At 40.9% G+C, this 16827-nt stretch overlaps 1 protein-coding gene across 1 annotated transcript; it reads left to right on the top strand.

Annotated features, from left to right (window-relative positions):
* The first annotated feature begins 98 nt into the window (after window positions 1-98).
* Window positions 99-15440, top strand: clcf1 (cardiotrophin-like cytokine factor 1). The gene is made up of 4 exons (XM_067519418.1): window positions 99-284; window positions 378-461; window positions 9353-9507; window positions 11914-15440. The coding sequence occupies exons 2-4, from the start codon at window positions 443-445 to the stop codon at window positions 13246-13248; spliced, it is 1509 nt and encodes a 502-aa protein (XP_067375519.1). The 5' UTR covers window positions 99-284; window positions 378-442; the 3' UTR covers window positions 13249-15440.
* Window positions 15441-16827: the final 1387 nt, after the last annotated feature.

The following is a 16827-nucleotide window of genomic DNA, read 5'->3' as shown; positions in this document are numbered from 1 at the left end:
GGAGGAGAACGAAAGAAGGAGAGACCGGGATGGGGAGGAGGGAGGAAAGGGAGAAAAGGGTAGAAATCGAGGAGGAGGAGGAGGTACAAAAGGCTCCGCAGTCATTCAGTCTGTTACGTAGACCACACACAAGAGTCGGAGGAGCGTTAAAACTCAGGCTCCATCCTGCGACTAATGCAGGCTTATATATTTAACACAACGCATGCATCAACTCATAGGATTAAATCCACATCACCTGCGTTTTTCATCTCCAGAGGGGTCTGAGGGGAGCAGAGCAGATTTGAGTGAGTCGCCACATGATGAAAAGTTTGCCAGTTTTTTAAACGAGCGAGCCAATTTACAAGAGGAGAGAAGGCATCATTATCGGTTTATTTCAGATCCTAATCTGCAAGTGGAGGGACGTCTGAAAGCGCACCGAAGCGAGTAAAAGGATTTGGAGAAAATGAAAAGCTTTTGCGGAGGTACGTCCATGAATTTAATACTTTTATAGAAGTTTTGAGGGGCTGAAAAACAAAACAAGACATATCCTGCATGCCCTGATCTAATAATAAGGGTATTAAAATTTAGCTGTAATTTCCCTGTCTCCTGTCGTCGATACACATTTTATTTATTTTAAAATCCAATTAATATTTTTAAAGAATATTGTTTGGACTGTTTTCAGTTTGTGCACTGTTTGAATATTTTCTATATATCTTTATATAAATTGCGCACCTTGTTCTGCAGCTTAAGCAATCCACGAACAAAATACACTCTCCTATATTAAAATGTCTATTTATCTAATCCTGGAGAGAAATTTATTAAAATCTTTTAAAATTTCTTGTGTATTCATGTATTTCTAACCGGGGAAATGTTGACAGGTTCTTCACATTGTTTCTTAAAAAATTGACACAGAAGTGTAAAAAATGTAACAAACAAACTAGATAAACACAGTGAAGAAATTTATTTATTTTTTAAAAAAATAAAGTTTTTTTAGATTTGTTATAAAATATTTGCGTTGTGAGGAAAAAGAGAAGAACAGTGCAGAGAGAAAGAAAGAACTGAAAGATTGAAGTGTTTATGTGTGTGTGTGCGTGTGAGTATGTGTGTGTGTGTGTAAAACGGGGGGAGGTGGTGGCTCTTATTCACTGTAAAAAATGACAGGGGTTGAGGGGGTCAGAGGCAGCTAAAGCCCCTGTCTCGTTAGCTGTCACTGATATGAGAAAGTACATGATTCACTTTAGTCAGGGTGTGAGAGTACACACACACGCACACAAACACACACACACACGCACACAAAGACTCCCCCCCGGGACAACTGGTGCGGCTGCTTCTCCATGTCTGCGAAAGGAAGGAAAAGGAGGTGAAAGAAGGAGGGAAAGACACTATGGAGGATGGCTGCGTGATGGAATGATGCGCTGTGAAAACCTCGCCAACTTCCTCTCATTCTCTGTCTCCCTAACTCTCCCTCATCACGTGAATCATCCGGGTATCAGCAAATTTGGAGTAATCTTAGAAGGACAATAAATGGAGAAGGGAGTGCAGAATAAACTGCTGCTCCCTCTGATACCTTGAGCAAATAAATACACACAGAGCTCAGCTGTTAAAGAACATGCCACCTTTGATACACACACACACACAAACAGACACACACACACACACACACACACACACACACACACACACACACACACTACCTCTCCTAGGAACACAGATGTGCAGTAAGATGGACGAATCACTGCTTTTGTGTCTTGATGTTGCATAGTCACATTTAATGTATGTTTTTGTCTTTGTAGATGAGAAATAAGATAGATGTGAAGACACATTCACTAACATAAGCCTTTCCCTAGATTATAACGCTATAACCCAAACCATCACAACTTAATGTCCACATCCAATTACCATAACCTGGTCACTAAGCACAACCAAATCTTATTCCACCAAAATGTCCTCACATAAATGGAATCAAACAAAAATGTATCCACACTACCATGGAAAGACACAAAGACACACACACACAGAAAGAGAGAGAGAAATAGAAAAGGCCTGTTGTTGCCGGGAGGGTTGAATTAGTGTCGGTGTGTTTCAAATAAAAGCGATAGTGTATGTTGGACCAGTGAGCTCAAATACACCGGGAAACAAAGAAAGAGAGAAAAGACATAGACAGTAAGACAGACAGACAGACAGAAAACCGAAAGAGAAGAAAAACGTTTCACATCATTTGATTTGCTCTGCACCATCCTCAGTTTTTTACATGTGCAGAGAGTAAAGAGAGGAAAAGACAGATAAAGGTAAATACAAAGAAGGGAGAAAGAGGAACTGGCAGTAGAGGGGTTAATGCAGTGCAGATTCCCGATTGACAAGTTAGCGGCACCCAGAGGGAAAGAGAGAGGAGAGAGAAGGGGGGGAATGATATAAAATGAGTCGGTCACGCTTTGAACAGTTACACATGCTGTTTACATTTTTCCCAAATTAACATGGCCCCTCGCTTCAGAACCCCCCCCCCCCCCCCCCCCCCCTCCACCAGCTCCTTTTCCTCTCCCTCCTTCCTCTCAAATCCTCTCTTCCTCCCCCTCCTTCCCTCTGTCTCTATCTGTAACCACCCTAAAATTTCATTTATCTGTCAGATTCAGATCCTTAACTTAGGTAACACTAGTATTAAGGTGATAGTGAAGTATTACTGCTTCAAATAAAAGTCCTGTAGTTAAAGTTTAGAAAATGTGCATATTATGAGTTAAATGCATTTAAAGTTAAAGTTTCATCCATTACTCCTGGTGAATTTCAGCAACCAGAACTTTATTGTTGTAGTTTTTCACTTAGATAATGCTAATAATAATAATAGATAGATAATAAACCTGAAATAAAACATTAAACCAAACAACGAACTGGAGGAAACAGAACACATATAAAGCATGAAATTATAATAGTGCTGCAGCTATCAAAGAAATGTCTACTTTATTGATTGGTCAACCAAGTTTTGGGGCTAAATGTCAGTATAGAATAGAATAGAATAGAATTGTAATAGAAAAAACACAACTTTTAAAAATATGCTTCCCAGAGCCTTAGATGACATATCCAGATCCACATCCATATTTTGTTCACTTAGAACCCAAATATTCTATTAACTATCAAATATAGCAAAAATAAATTTTGCTCTTAATATGTCTCAAATGAATAATTATTGTCAAAATAGCTGTTGATTGTTGTTCTGTTGATCCAGTGAAATTCTGCTGGTTGTTTTAGAAGAACCTCAGTACTGTCAGAGCTGAGCATATTTGCTCCATCCTACCACCGTGCTCCTACTTTCTCTCAAAGCAGTGACTGAGCAAAAGAATTCAAGATTCAGCAGCTGTTTCTTGTCTGATTCTCTTTTTATGCATTAATTATTAGGTAACAAGCCAGAGGTTAAGATAGGGAACTAGGTGGGGTGAGACTGGCAGATGGGTTTTTGAGGTAAATTAAAAACTGAAGGTCTGAAAAGAGGGAAATGTCTGACGGAGGGAACGAGTGGAGCCAATTAGTGTAAGAAAGAGAGGAGAGGGTAATTATGGAGAAAAAGGAAGGAAACTTTAAAATAGAAGTTTGATGTTTCACAAAGACATAGAGGAGAGGGGGGACAGACAAAACGACAACGAAATTGAAACCAAACATGGCGATAAAGCATTGAGCGACTGGAATCCACAGATTTTGAAAAAAGGAGAGGATAGATTGGCTTATAAGGTGAAAAGAGAGAAAGACAGCAAAGCCAGATGGGGATCTGCGCAGAGGACATAGAGTTTACATAGTGAGAAATGGTTACACAGATAGTTTCTGGGCATAAAAATAATTTTTATTAGATTTTTTAATGTGTGTTTTCTTTTGCCTTTGTTTTTGGGTCATTGATGTTGTTTGGCAACTCCAGTGTGTGTCCAGTGCCAAGAGGATCAATTTGAAATTCAGTATGAATAAACTCCAGAGGAAAGACTCTCATGGGAGAAAAGATGAGAAAAGTGTGTTCGTGCATGTGCTTGTGCATGTGCTTGAGTACACAGTATTTTTTTTGCATTTATGCAGCAAAATGTCCATGCATACATGGATCAACGCTCTACTACACAATCCAAATGCATGGGTGTGTGTGTGTGTGTATTGAGTTAGTGAAGGAATGCACATTTGATTGAGTACAGACTGCACATAAATCTGGGCCTGTAACTGTACACAGACACACAACACCGACACTGACCCCAGATTGTCAAAGACCTTCCTCACCCTCAATCGCTCCCACTCACCTTGCCGGCAGCACAGTGTGTGTCTATGTCCTCATCCGCTGTGAACGTGTGCTTCGCCTTGTCTCTGTTGATGCATGTTTTTGCCCCTGGCATCTTGCACAGATGTGTTTATGTTTGGGGTAAATTTTTTGACAGAAGGCAAAATTGCCACCAGGTACAGTTCAGCAGAATAATTAAAAAACTATGCAAGAAACAGCTCCTCTGGATTTGGCTCTGATGGGTCTTTTCTTTCGACAAAGCCACACCGAGCATGCAGGCTTGTCTCTGAGTCGTTAGGGTGATGGCTTAGTAAATATATGCAAGACAAGACAGAGCATGGGCACACATTGAAAAGAAGATATCTGACCTACGAAAAGACTGACTAGCTAAACTGTCACATTGCAATGAGTAATCACATTCTTTTTTATCTTGGGATCACATATCTATTTATTCTTGAATGATCTTTGATTATTCTACACTCAAAGTTGATTTACTAGCTTTTTCAGGAGCTGGTTGTTCATTTACTGTAGAAGTCTCAGTGTTCCAAAGTTATTGCCCTCACTTATCATCATTTAATCGGTCTACATTAGCTTTGTAAGTTCTATTTTAAATATATATTTAGCTGCCCCGGTTTTCTAATATTTCAAACTGATACACCTAGCAGGTTGGAATGAATGTTTTTGCTGACTCCACTGCTAGAAAGTACAGTCTAAATTATATGATGTGAACCTGGCATGTGAACATTTCATCAGCATATTTTTCTTCCTCCAGCGGTCAAGTAGCAGTTTGGAAATTCATAAATCAAATGGTTTGGATTTCCAGATTGTAACCACATTTTCTTCATGAAGTCTGGAGAGAAAAGGCACATTAAAAAAATCAGATTAAATCAGATGTGGGTTGGATCTAATTCTAGTTGGACTTCAAGATATGTGTCTGCAGACTGGATTTAAATGTGTCTTTAAAGGCCCTCACAACATAAAAGTTAACTTCATGCTGAATCTACAGACAACATGACTGTATGATTTGTGTTTGTCTATAATGCCTTACACATTAAAGACAGAATATACATATAGTATGCTCTTATGTTGTTAATAAGTCTTATGTTGATGTCTAATACAGCAGTTCAGCACAGCGACTTAATGCCACTGAAGTGTGAAGAGAGAGAATAAAGCCTGCAGCTAGGAGTTTTGATTCTGGAAAACCACACCACAGAAGATGTTTCAACTATTTTTTCCCAAATCCGGCTTTGCGGCTTGATTAATGTTAAATCTTGTCAGAGTCTTACAATGCATGTTCAGCAAAAGTATGACATGACAACATACTGTTGCCATGTTAATCAACGTTGAACTGGAAATGATAGATCTATTTAGACCTGATTCATAATATCTTCCACTTACTGATGTTCCCCTTCTGTTTAAAACCTCTTTCAAGTGGTTACAGAAACAGAGGGCAACCTTTTTTGGCACTCATGTTAATTTTTCCTGGACCAGACTGGAGATATTTCCTTGCACATGGTTTTCCCACGATACCAAATTCTGTTTAAGCGCTTGTTTGAAACCTCAAATGTTGGTGCATGTTGGGAAAGATGAGTCCTTTCACATGAGAGCAGTACAACACCCACAAACACTGGGTCACTGGTTTACCAAGCCAATGTTTGGAGTGTAAAATGTCAAGTGTGTAACACGGCTCCTTTTGCCCCCGAACACAACCTTTTGCCCCAGAGTTCACCTCTGAACCCTGACCATGTGCTGGTGTTTGGCTTTGACCTATTTGGAGCGCAGAAGTTCTGGCGCCCAAACCTCATGTTCAGCTCTGTTTTGCAGATGGTAGCCAGACTCCTGAGGGCCACATCTGACTTTAGATCAGTGAACAAACTGAAGATAAAAATGATCTGTTGTGAATAATGGAGCTCCCCTGTGAATGCGTGTGTGTAACTCCCATAGGTATGTATGCCAAAATGTGTAGAGAGTCAAACACATAGAAGTGCACAGAGGCGGGTCATGGTCGACCATTGTAAGGAACCTCTGGGTTGCTGTAACGCAATCCTCACATGGAGAATGTTCTGGTTTCAACCCTGCCCTGCTGAGTGTGCTTTCACTGCCAGGTACACAGACACGACCTCAAGCCTTCAGGGCTCACCTTGAAGTCAGGCTATATGCCGACCGTAGTGTAGTTACTCAACATAATATTATATAATAACAACATGTCTCAGAGTTTGAGATATCTCAGTTTACTCGTACAAAAGAGCAGTTGTTTTTAGCCACAGATGAGGATGCCTTTAGACATGTCAGTGCTCAATCAAAACAACAAGAGCCTTTCATGTCTGGCAATCATCTCAGAACATGTGGCTGCAGACAAAAGGAAATGTTTTGGAACAGTTTTTGTCAATTTTTGCCAAGAAGAATTTTCTTTCTCCATCCGAAGCGTCTTTCTTTTGGTACCTGTTTATTCCTTCTGAATGTGAGTCCTTTTTGCACACTCCTGCTCTTTTCCCCCCAGGGCTGTTTACTGTTGATTTCTGTGATGTTTTGCTGCTAATGGAGGATGTTTGGAGGGAGGAGCTTGTGGTTTGATGAGCTCCAAATGCTCAGGCGTCGCTGAAAGATGCTTATTGCTTCTGACAGGTGATGAGACTTTTTGCGGTTGGGGAGACCTGAGAAGGCTCGACTGATTTCAAGGTGTGTGTGGGAGCATGTAGGAGTTGCCCGGGCCCAACAACAGTGATTTGGAAAATAGTCTGTTAGGATGCTTTGATGTAGCCGACTACTCAGGTAGAGTCACAGGATATGAAGGAGAGTGATGTTTTTAATCAAACAACTGGTGAAGTGTTTGTTTAAGGTGCATGTATCTTCAATGACAACCATTTCTAATCCTATTTTAATTTGAAAATGCTAATTTTCCAGTCTGTCAATCAACCTGTCATTACACTGCATCTTTTATAAATACAATGTATTTAAGTGAGGCTGTGCTAGTAGGCAACTTTGGAAATATACAACATCATACTCGCAATTTGTACCATAATCAAAGTGATCGTCCTCACTTGTCAGTGTCCTCTTATCTTTTGTTTTTGTTTTAATTGCTTGGTAGAGGCACAGAAGACTGCGAAAGAAGAAAAACTGGATATTTTTTGGTGAAAGAAATTTCTTTCTATAATTAAAAACATTCTTCAGTCTTGTCTTCAGCCACAAATGCATTTGAATCAGTTGTAAGTCTGCAGTGGGTTTCTTGTCTTACACACCTGTACATTTGTGACTATATATTACATATCACCAGTATCTTTCTACACAACCCTGTAAGGGAGTGAATACCAATACCTCAATGTACACAGCTGACTCAGAGGGAAAAGGTGTTCATTGTTTTAGGTTAAAACTACTTAGGTAAAAACGCTACTGAAAATACGTTGAAGGCAAATGTTTTGCAAGGTGTTCAAACTATTCAGTTAAAGTCACTTATTTATCCTCAGGGGCCCCTCTTTATGGTAGAGATAAAAGGGTAAAAAAGAAAGGGGCAGTCGAGAGGGAGCAAAAGAGCTAATCGGGGTTAATTGGCTGCTGTTATTTTGACCCGAGGCAAAACATAAGTAAGAGAGAAGGAAAGAAGTAAAAGTGTGGAAGAAAAAAGCATAGTGAGAAGGAACTAAATTTTTGAGGGCAGGGTGACAACAATTTAAACTGGTAAATCTATAAGAGGCCCAAGGTGTGTCTAAGAGAGGGAGTGGGTGAAAGAGAGAAAACTTACAGGGTCACATGCATTGTGCAATCCATATTTTACACCTGTTGAATGGAAGCATGTTTTGCCCTTAGAAACAAGCATGAATCACTGCCTACTGCCTGGGTGTCAGGGGGAAGAGAGAGCACATGGAAAACGATGACAGAGAGCAGAGACGACGAAAGAAATGTGTGCCGAGCTCGAGTGAGGGGCCAAGGAAGTGCTGAAAGAAAGAGTTAGAAAGTAAAGGAGTGAAGGTGCCAAAGTGAAAGTGTCCAGGGCGAGCAAGCATGGGATGAAGAGAAGTGGACATATGTGAAATTCACTAATGTTGAAAACCACCTTTCAGCTCCAATTTTCTCTGTTTGAAACCAGAGACAAGGGCACTAAAAGGTTTCCAGTGTTACAGCCCCCCCCCTCCCTTTTCATACACACACCCACACTCTGAATGACTGTATATGCTGACAGGGATGTGAATTTAATCCACATATATAATTACAGCTACAAACATTCTCACAAACACTCACACAGTAACATAAAACTACTACACAAACACTCTGAAACCTAAACAAGAAGTCAACAGCAAACATACAACTGATACAAACACATTAATGTTTGTGACTGTAAAGGAAGCCACATGTCTTTGTTTCTTGGATATCAGTCGGGAGTGTGTGTGTGTCTTTTTTATTTTGGGTGTGTGGACAAAAATGTTTTATTGTGGGGACAGTTTAGCTTAGTTTTGAGGGCTTGGCGTCTAAAACTTTGTTCGGATTAGGGTAAGGGTTTGGGTTTAGGCATTTAAGTTAATGTTTGGGGTTATATTGAGATGCTAAAGATTGCTTGAGTGTCCTCTTCAGGAAGAACAATTTGTGTATTTTAGAGGCTGTTTGTCTGACAGGCTGGTGCATTGAACATAGGAGCCATTTGTCTGACCGTCTGGAGCTATTAAGTGAGGTTTTATTTGAAGCCAGAGTAAACCTCCGACAGCCAGAAACCTCTAAAATTAGATTGGAAATGGAAACAGCTTTATTGGCAGTGTCAGATGACTCTGACCTGGCAGTATGTAAATAGATGAGGCCATCGCCATAGAGACAAAGAAATAAACCAGAATATTGTAAAAATTCCTATAAACACTGTGATGGTACAGCGACTGAAGCAGAGCTTGGAAACTGTTGCTGGAGGTAATTTTTGTCTGTTGAGCTCTCAAATCATCAAATTAATTTAAAACTCGAAGTTAAATAATCACAAAATGACTGAGAAAACAATGGCTGAGATAAATTTCCCCTCACTGTTATTATTACAAATACCTCAGCAGCCTGCGTTAATTATCACTTGGACACCCATGAAGTGAATGTCATTAAAGAAAAATCTCACACTCTGTATCAGTTTTAATCAAAGTCTTTTATTTTTTAATTTGTCCGCAGTTCATCAACAACAGCTTGTCTTCCTATTGGCTGCAGCCATGGTGACAGCTCTGGATTCATCACACAGCTTGGCCAGTGAGAGGAGTTCAATAGAAAGCACGTACGAGCTGACCAAATACCTGGAGTATCAGCTCAAAGAAATCAAAGACATATATGTGAGTAAGATTTTGTGGATCTGATTAATCCAATCAAAGTCAGCAAGCAAATTTCTTTTCACGCATACCCGACAGAAAACTAAATATTTCAAATTTTATATGACTATATCTCATCATGCCCTCTCCGATCACCCCACCCCATCGTGACATCCCTCTTATTGACCCCCAACCCACATAGCCTGTAGTCTCTCTTAGGCTGGTTATCATTGAGACAAGTTTTATGAATTGCATTCTTTCATTGACGACCCACGGAACTTATTCTTTAATGATGATTAAAATCTCCAAGGTAGAGGATTTTGCCTAATTATATCTGACAGTAGAAAATTCCAGTAGCACAGTATCACAAAACCATGTCAGCCATTTCCTGATGCAGAGATCTCTGGATTACGTTTTTGGCGCCTGTAAAAACTCCCACCCACAGCTTGTGCTGCCTTTCATTTAAATGTAGGAGAGAATAATTGCTTAAAAGGAGCAAGTTTGGAGTTTGTCAGAAAATATTTTGGATTCTTGACCCCAAAAGTGATTAATAAAATTTTTGAGTAAATTCTGACTAAGATTAAAAGTCATTGACAAAATAAAATATCTCACCTCTGGAGGAACTTAATCATAGAAAAACTGCTACAATGATTTCTGTTAAAACAGAAGGTAATACTTTTAAAATAAGAATCAAATGACAACATGAACACAGTGAAAGGGGTTGTTCACATAATTATTATTCTCTTAATCCTCTTTCTCCTCAGCTTTATAGAAACTTATAGTTAGTTACAGCTCAGCTGTTGTAGCTGCCTGGTTCACTGTCTCTCTCACTGGGATGTTTAGTAGACATAGGCAGCTGCAAAAACTACTGTAGAGGAGCATTTCTGGCTGGATTTGGCAGAATCAAAAACAGGGTTAAAAGAGAATGAATATTTCATTCACTTGGTTTCCACAAACATGGCATGACTCAAAATAAATGATAATGTGGCACTGCAACTGCTGCATGTGTTTAAGTAAGTAAGTGTGTGCAGAAAAGATGTCAACTTAAATTATAGCCTATGGGTGTTTTGTGTTCAAAACTGCTTCCACTGTCCAAACATGGCCAAAAACTATATTCTAGATGTAGTTTAACAATCAAAAATAAACTAATTCAGGCTCTTGCCGAGACTTTAAGATGAGAGTCAGGTTTGTTAGGAATAAAGAGTGGACATGGGTAAACTGCTTACTGACAGTAAAAACTTAATCAATCAGCATCTCTAAAGCTAACTAATTAGCATTCACTTGCTTAAGGCACACACATCTAATTTTGCTTTATATTAGATTTTATTCACTTCAAATAAAGTGCCTATAAAATGTCATTTAATTGATTTTTTGTATGTGCTATATTTTATATCTTAAAAAGTAAAATTCTAGGTTTGAAAAGAAAAAAAAAAAAACGATACTTAGCATATAACTTGTTCTTTATCCATCCCTGCAACACCCATTGTATGTTGCTCGCCAATACCTCAGAAAGCACCATACCCAACTAAGAAATGTGTTTCTGGTTAAAATATTATATATGATACTATTAGTACAATTTTATTTTGTCTACACTTATTTATTGAGTTCACATTTCTTCTTTATCTGAGAAAGCAAGAACCACAAGCAGTTAGGTCACATCAGACAGGTTGTATTGAAGTTTAGCCAAACTAATTTAAGACAAAGCCCCATCACTCTTTGTCCTACAATGGTGGCTACACCGTATTACAAAACTGAGAGGAGCAGCCACTTTCAGTTTAACCAACTTTTCTGAATGAATTCGTACGTGCAAGGTGTCCTTTCATGTCCCCATATGATGCCCAAGGTTTGACCTTTTCTGATCGGTTAAACGGGCAACTTTTTTTAAAGTGTTGTCGCAATGCTACCAGCACTTCTTCTGTAACTTCGTGTCAGGGGATGCTTTGACAGCACTCCTCCACATAAACATAATTATAGAGCTTTGCCAAAAAAATAGTCACATGCTGTAACTTTAAGTGGTCTAGATAAACTGACTAGGTGAGACGGTCTAGGCATTTCATCAGGATGTGAGTTGTAGGAGACTCCAAGGTAGAGCTGGAACATGCTGGTGGAATTTTACTGTATATCTTGTCTCGAATTGGAACTCCTCTAGATTCCCCAGAAGAGGCTGGAAAATGTTTCATGGTAATAGGGATGTCCACACTAATTTTCTTAGCCTGTTGCCTCTGATTAAAGAATGAAACTATAATCTGGTTCATCTTTAACTTGTTTACATCTTATTGGACAATCTATTCAATTTTCATTTCTTGGCCTGTTAGAAACTACTAGCAATGAAGCTGTAGAAAATGCTTTTAAGAATGAATACCCAGACAAAGACAATCAGTGTTATTAAAGTTTCTTTTGTTGCTTCTTATTTTTGTTTATCTCTTCTAGCTCACCTACCTTGGCCCTCCATTTAATGATAAAGACTTCTCCCCTCCTCGGCCCAACAGCACAGCTTTGTCTCTGCCCAGTGCTGCCACCCGTCTGGAGTTGTGGCATGGTTTGGAGAACCAAGCCCGGCTTGCTCAAAACCAGAAAGCTTATTCTGTGCTGCTGACGGCTGTCAGAGAGCTAGCCCGCTCCACCCTCTGCCCCTCTCTCAAGACCTCCCTGCTGCACTTCTGCACAGGCCTGGATGGATTGCTGGGCTCGATATCTGCCCTGATGACCACCCTTGGGTATGCACTTCCTCCTCCATCTGAAAATGCAGCAAGTAATGCTGGCGAGCTGCACTACCCTCAGGGAGGTACAGGAAGTAACCGCCCAGCTTCACTGATGAGCCAAAGTTTGTACAGGTCCCGGGCAGGGACGAGAGCAGTGTCTGGTCAGCGTAACACAGAGAAACGAAGTGGTATAACGGTGGTCAGAGGACAAAGGGAGGATGCAGTCACCATAGACATGGAAAAAAGGAGAGGAAGAGAAGGGAGGAGAGGGGAGGAGACCACAGCTGCAGGAAGGAGTGGTGGATCAAGGGAGAAGGGAAGAGGACAAAACAGGAGGAGAGGGAAGAGGGAGGAACCTGAGATTTTGGAATGGACTAGCAGCAAAGAAGAGAGAGTAGACGAAGAGATAGAGGGGGAGCTGGAAGCAGATGATGGGATGGAGATATGGGGAAGGACGAGAAGGTTGCTAAGTATAGATGAGGATGGAGGAGAGAAGGAGTGGCAGCCTGAACTCAGGGCTGAAATGTTGTACCCGGGTTCAGAAAGCTCTGGCTCCTATCAAAATCCAACCATCCAAAGCCACCATCAGTACAGCTACAATGTGAACCCACACCACCCAGACATGCTGAGAATGGATGCTGGATTTATTGTAGGCAGAAGCAAAACATTAATGATGGAGGAGAAGAAACAATCAGACATGGACATCACCTCCTCTTACTCTACTTTTCATCATCAGCAGCGACCTCCTCGCTCCCTCTTCTCTCCTACTCTCCCACCTCCCCTGTCCACCCTGTCCCTTCTCTACCAGTTTGGAGCCAGTGAGGAGCACACCCTCGTCCCCCAGCCTCTGTCTTTACAAAGGGGCACTGCACTCCTTTCAACCCCTTTGGAACCGCTCCTGCCCTCCACCTCCTCATCCTCCTCAACACTGCTATCGGTGCGGCCGACCATGAACGACTTCGCAAGGAAGGTGGAGGGGTTTTGGATATTGCGGGAGCTGCAGAGTTGGCTGTGGAGATCAGCAAAAGATTTTAACCGTCTGAAGAAGAGACTCAGAGGCTGAGACACTGAGGCGGCACACACACACACACACAAACACACACACACACACAAAAGTGCAGTGTATCGGAAATCTATTATTTGCACAAAATCAGAGTGGAAACAAACAGACAAAAGCACATAAACACATGCTTAACACATTCATTCATACCGTACTGGAATAAGTGAATGAAGGACTATTTGGCAGGTCACCAGAGGCGCTAATGGAATATAACACACACAAAGCCAACACATTACCAGCAATGTCACTCGCCTAATGCACATAGCAGCTCATTGAGCGAGACACACTGAGACTGGACTAAGTTACTGGACTTCACGGCTCATAGATCAACAGAAATACCACTGTAGGTGGTTAGACACACACACACACACACACACACACACACACACACACACACACACACACACACACACACTCACGCATGAGGGTAGACTGAGTGACAGGCAGCAGGACAGACAGTGCAGCCATTGAGTGAAAACTGATTCAGTCACCCCAGATGTGTGAATCAGCAAACATTCATTTGCTCTAAAGGAAGAAGGATTTTTTTCTGAATGGGGCAAAAGACAAAAGAAGAGGAGGACATGGCCAGAGGGATGAAGTGGGCACAGAGAAGAAGAGGAAGAGGCAGAAAGAGAGGGGAAGAGGGGAGGAGGTGTGAGTCAGGGGGATGAGCACTGGAAATAACGGGCAGAGGGGTATTGCTGAGTAATCAGAAGTTGGCTGGTCAGTTACAGTAACTCTACAACGGCATCACACATACTGTTCAGACACACTTATTGTGGTATTTGGTGCCTTAACATACCATTCACTGCTTTTGATTCAATTGTCAGGATGTTTTTTCTCACTCTTTAATAATTTCACTTTAGAAAAATATAAGAACATTAGAATCATTTTCCTTTGTAACAATGTCAAATTTAAAGAAATAGTTTAGACAGGAACAAAATGTTATGGTTGTTTTCTTTTCCATTAGTTAGATTGAAAGAAAATCGAGTGTTCTTGTTGAAATCAGAGGTAGCACCTCATTAGCTCTTAGCTTAACATAACGAGAGAAAGCAGGTGAAAACAGCTTGCATGGCTCTGTCTAGATGTAAAAGTGTTGTCAAACAAAGCACCAAAGCTCACTAATTAACACATCACGTCTAATTTTTTAAGTTTAAAAACAGCTCTTTTCAGTCCTCGAGCCACTGCATTGAGAACCGGCAGAGACTCCAGGAAGTCACTGCTCTTATGAGTCAGTCCAGCACTCAATCCCCCATAAAACTGCGAATTGTTAGTTTTACACTTGAGAATAAACTGTTGTTCGTTAGGAAATGCTTCCCCGTATATAACTGCTCTAAATCTACAAACTGTCATTTTTATATGTTGATTTACATGAGCATTAATGGAACAAGAAAGAACATGTTAATTAGAGAGCTGTAGGAATCCTGACAGATTTTTTTTTACCTTTGAGCTGAGCCAGGCAGACTGCTTCGCCATGCTCTTAAGCTTCTTTTTCAATTTCTGCCTTAGGTGTTGTGCCTCAGCTACTGCACCTGCATACATGCAAAGACAATACACGCTGTAGCCAGCATGTGGCTGTTTCTAAGTTGCTAGAAACTGATCATTGTAAAGATAACAAATTGGAAACAGAAATAGATAAGACCAAATGGTCCAATGTAATGAAACAAGGTGATGAACGAATAAATGTAAACACACACACTCTGGGAAAACTAATCCTAGCACCATGTGGCCTGATCATAGGACCATGTGGCCTGATTATTAACATTGTAAGTGTTTAGTGTCGCTGTGGTGCTAAGAACAGGTGAACCATAAATCAAAACCTAGACCGTTGTTCCCTGTGCTGGGACTTATAAATCTGACTTCGGTCTTTATTCTAAGCTAAGGAAACTGTCCACTGGTTGAAGCTTCATACTTAGGAGATACAGGAATGGAATCCCAGCATGTCAAACTTTTCCTTTAACACACTTCGCATTCCCAAACATAAAACTTAGAAACACTAAAGTGAATTTTTTTTCAGAAAAACAAAACTAAGCCTTTTCATTGTGCCTTGGATGATGTGGTCGAAGGTTATAGATCATATCTCTATAATATTTATTGAACAAGATGTTTATTTATTTTTCTTCAGTGTTAAAACACTGTATTGTAACTCAAGAGAGAATAAATACTAGCTTTTGTACACAGTGTGGTGTTATTGGTCCTTGGGGAGCCTCTTGGGAGGAGAGACAAAAAAGAAATGCATATGGGATTTTTGTTTGCAATGGTTTTAGTTTTATAGGGATGGTTTTGGGTGATTGGCACAAGGGGAGAGGGGAGTTTGGGGTCGGGGCATTTTCTGGAAAACAAAGGCTGGCTCACATCCATAGCAAAAAAATAGAGTGAGGGAGGTGGGGTATGAGAGAGTTTTTATTTGTCTGTCCGGGTGAAAATTTACGATCTTCCTTTTCTCCTTTCATCTGTCTTTTCCCACCTCCCACTGCATCATGCCTCCTCCCATGTTGCTTTCCTCTGTCATCACACTATCTCACGAAGCTCTACTTCCCTCCCAGTAAAAAGGAAAAAAACATCCCTCTGACCTGTGACAGTGAGGGATTTACATGAGCACAAACAGGCCCAGGTACAAACACTAACCTTCATAATCCCACCAACCACCTAGCTCTCTTGTGTCTGCGTTTGAATGCCGCCATTCTCTCTGTCACTGGCTCTCCTTTTATAATTTTTTGCTGGTCCCTCGTCTCACACACCCACACTTCACCTGTTATCTTTATTCTTTCTTTCCTGTGTGTCTTTATTGCTTTCCACTACGCTTTTTTCCCATGTGCGCTGCAGCTCTCTGGCTTCCTCACTTCTTGCCTCAGGCCAGATATTAAAAGATCAATGAAAATCTCCTTTCCATCACCTCGGAGGTACACACCTGTGCACAACTGCACCCACCCACCCTGACAAACACACACAGACACCAGACACACACACAGCATTGCAAACACCCATGCTCCGTCAAACAAGTGCACAAACAAACCTTTAAAAGGCGGAAGGAAGCGACTTTTCCGGTACGTCATCTGTGCCAGTGCTGACACATCATCACACACTAATGACTCGCACTAAGAGGGGGAAAGGGTTAATGCTGACAGAGACATGACACATATAGGTGCACACATAAGAGGCTGTGTGTTTTTTACATTCAGTAAGCAATGACTGAGGGGCCTCCAGTAGTCAACAAAGGCAGCTTTGTATGGCCAGTGTGTGTAAAAGTGTGTGTGTGCGTGTGTTTATCTCCCTGTGCATATTGTCTGCCCCTGTGTGGGCTTGCGAAAGTAGCACGTGTGTGAATCATTATCTCTATGTGTCAGAACCTTTTTGGAATGAGGCTTGTCATGCATAGCTATCTAAAAGCCATCACTCACATTTGTCGTCTCTCTCTCTCTTTCTGGCTGTCTCTCTCTGTCAGCAAAGCACAGACAAATTGCTGTAATACGCAACAGAATAGCCAAGTCCTGTTAGTGCGATTCTACTGGCGAGCACTTCGATGAGAGCATTTACTGTGAGTGAAAGGGCTTTGACATTATTGGCTTGTTTGGCCTATCA

This window comes from Channa argus, chromosome 10 (assembly GCF_033026475.1).
Source record: "Channa argus isolate prfri chromosome 10, Channa argus male v1.0, whole genome shotgun sequence".
NCBI classification, from domain to species: Eukaryota; Metazoa; Chordata; class Actinopteri; order Anabantiformes; family Channidae; genus Channa; species Channa argus.
Note: the sequence above shows the minus strand (reverse complement) of the source record. Positions and strands in the feature narration are given on the sequence as shown.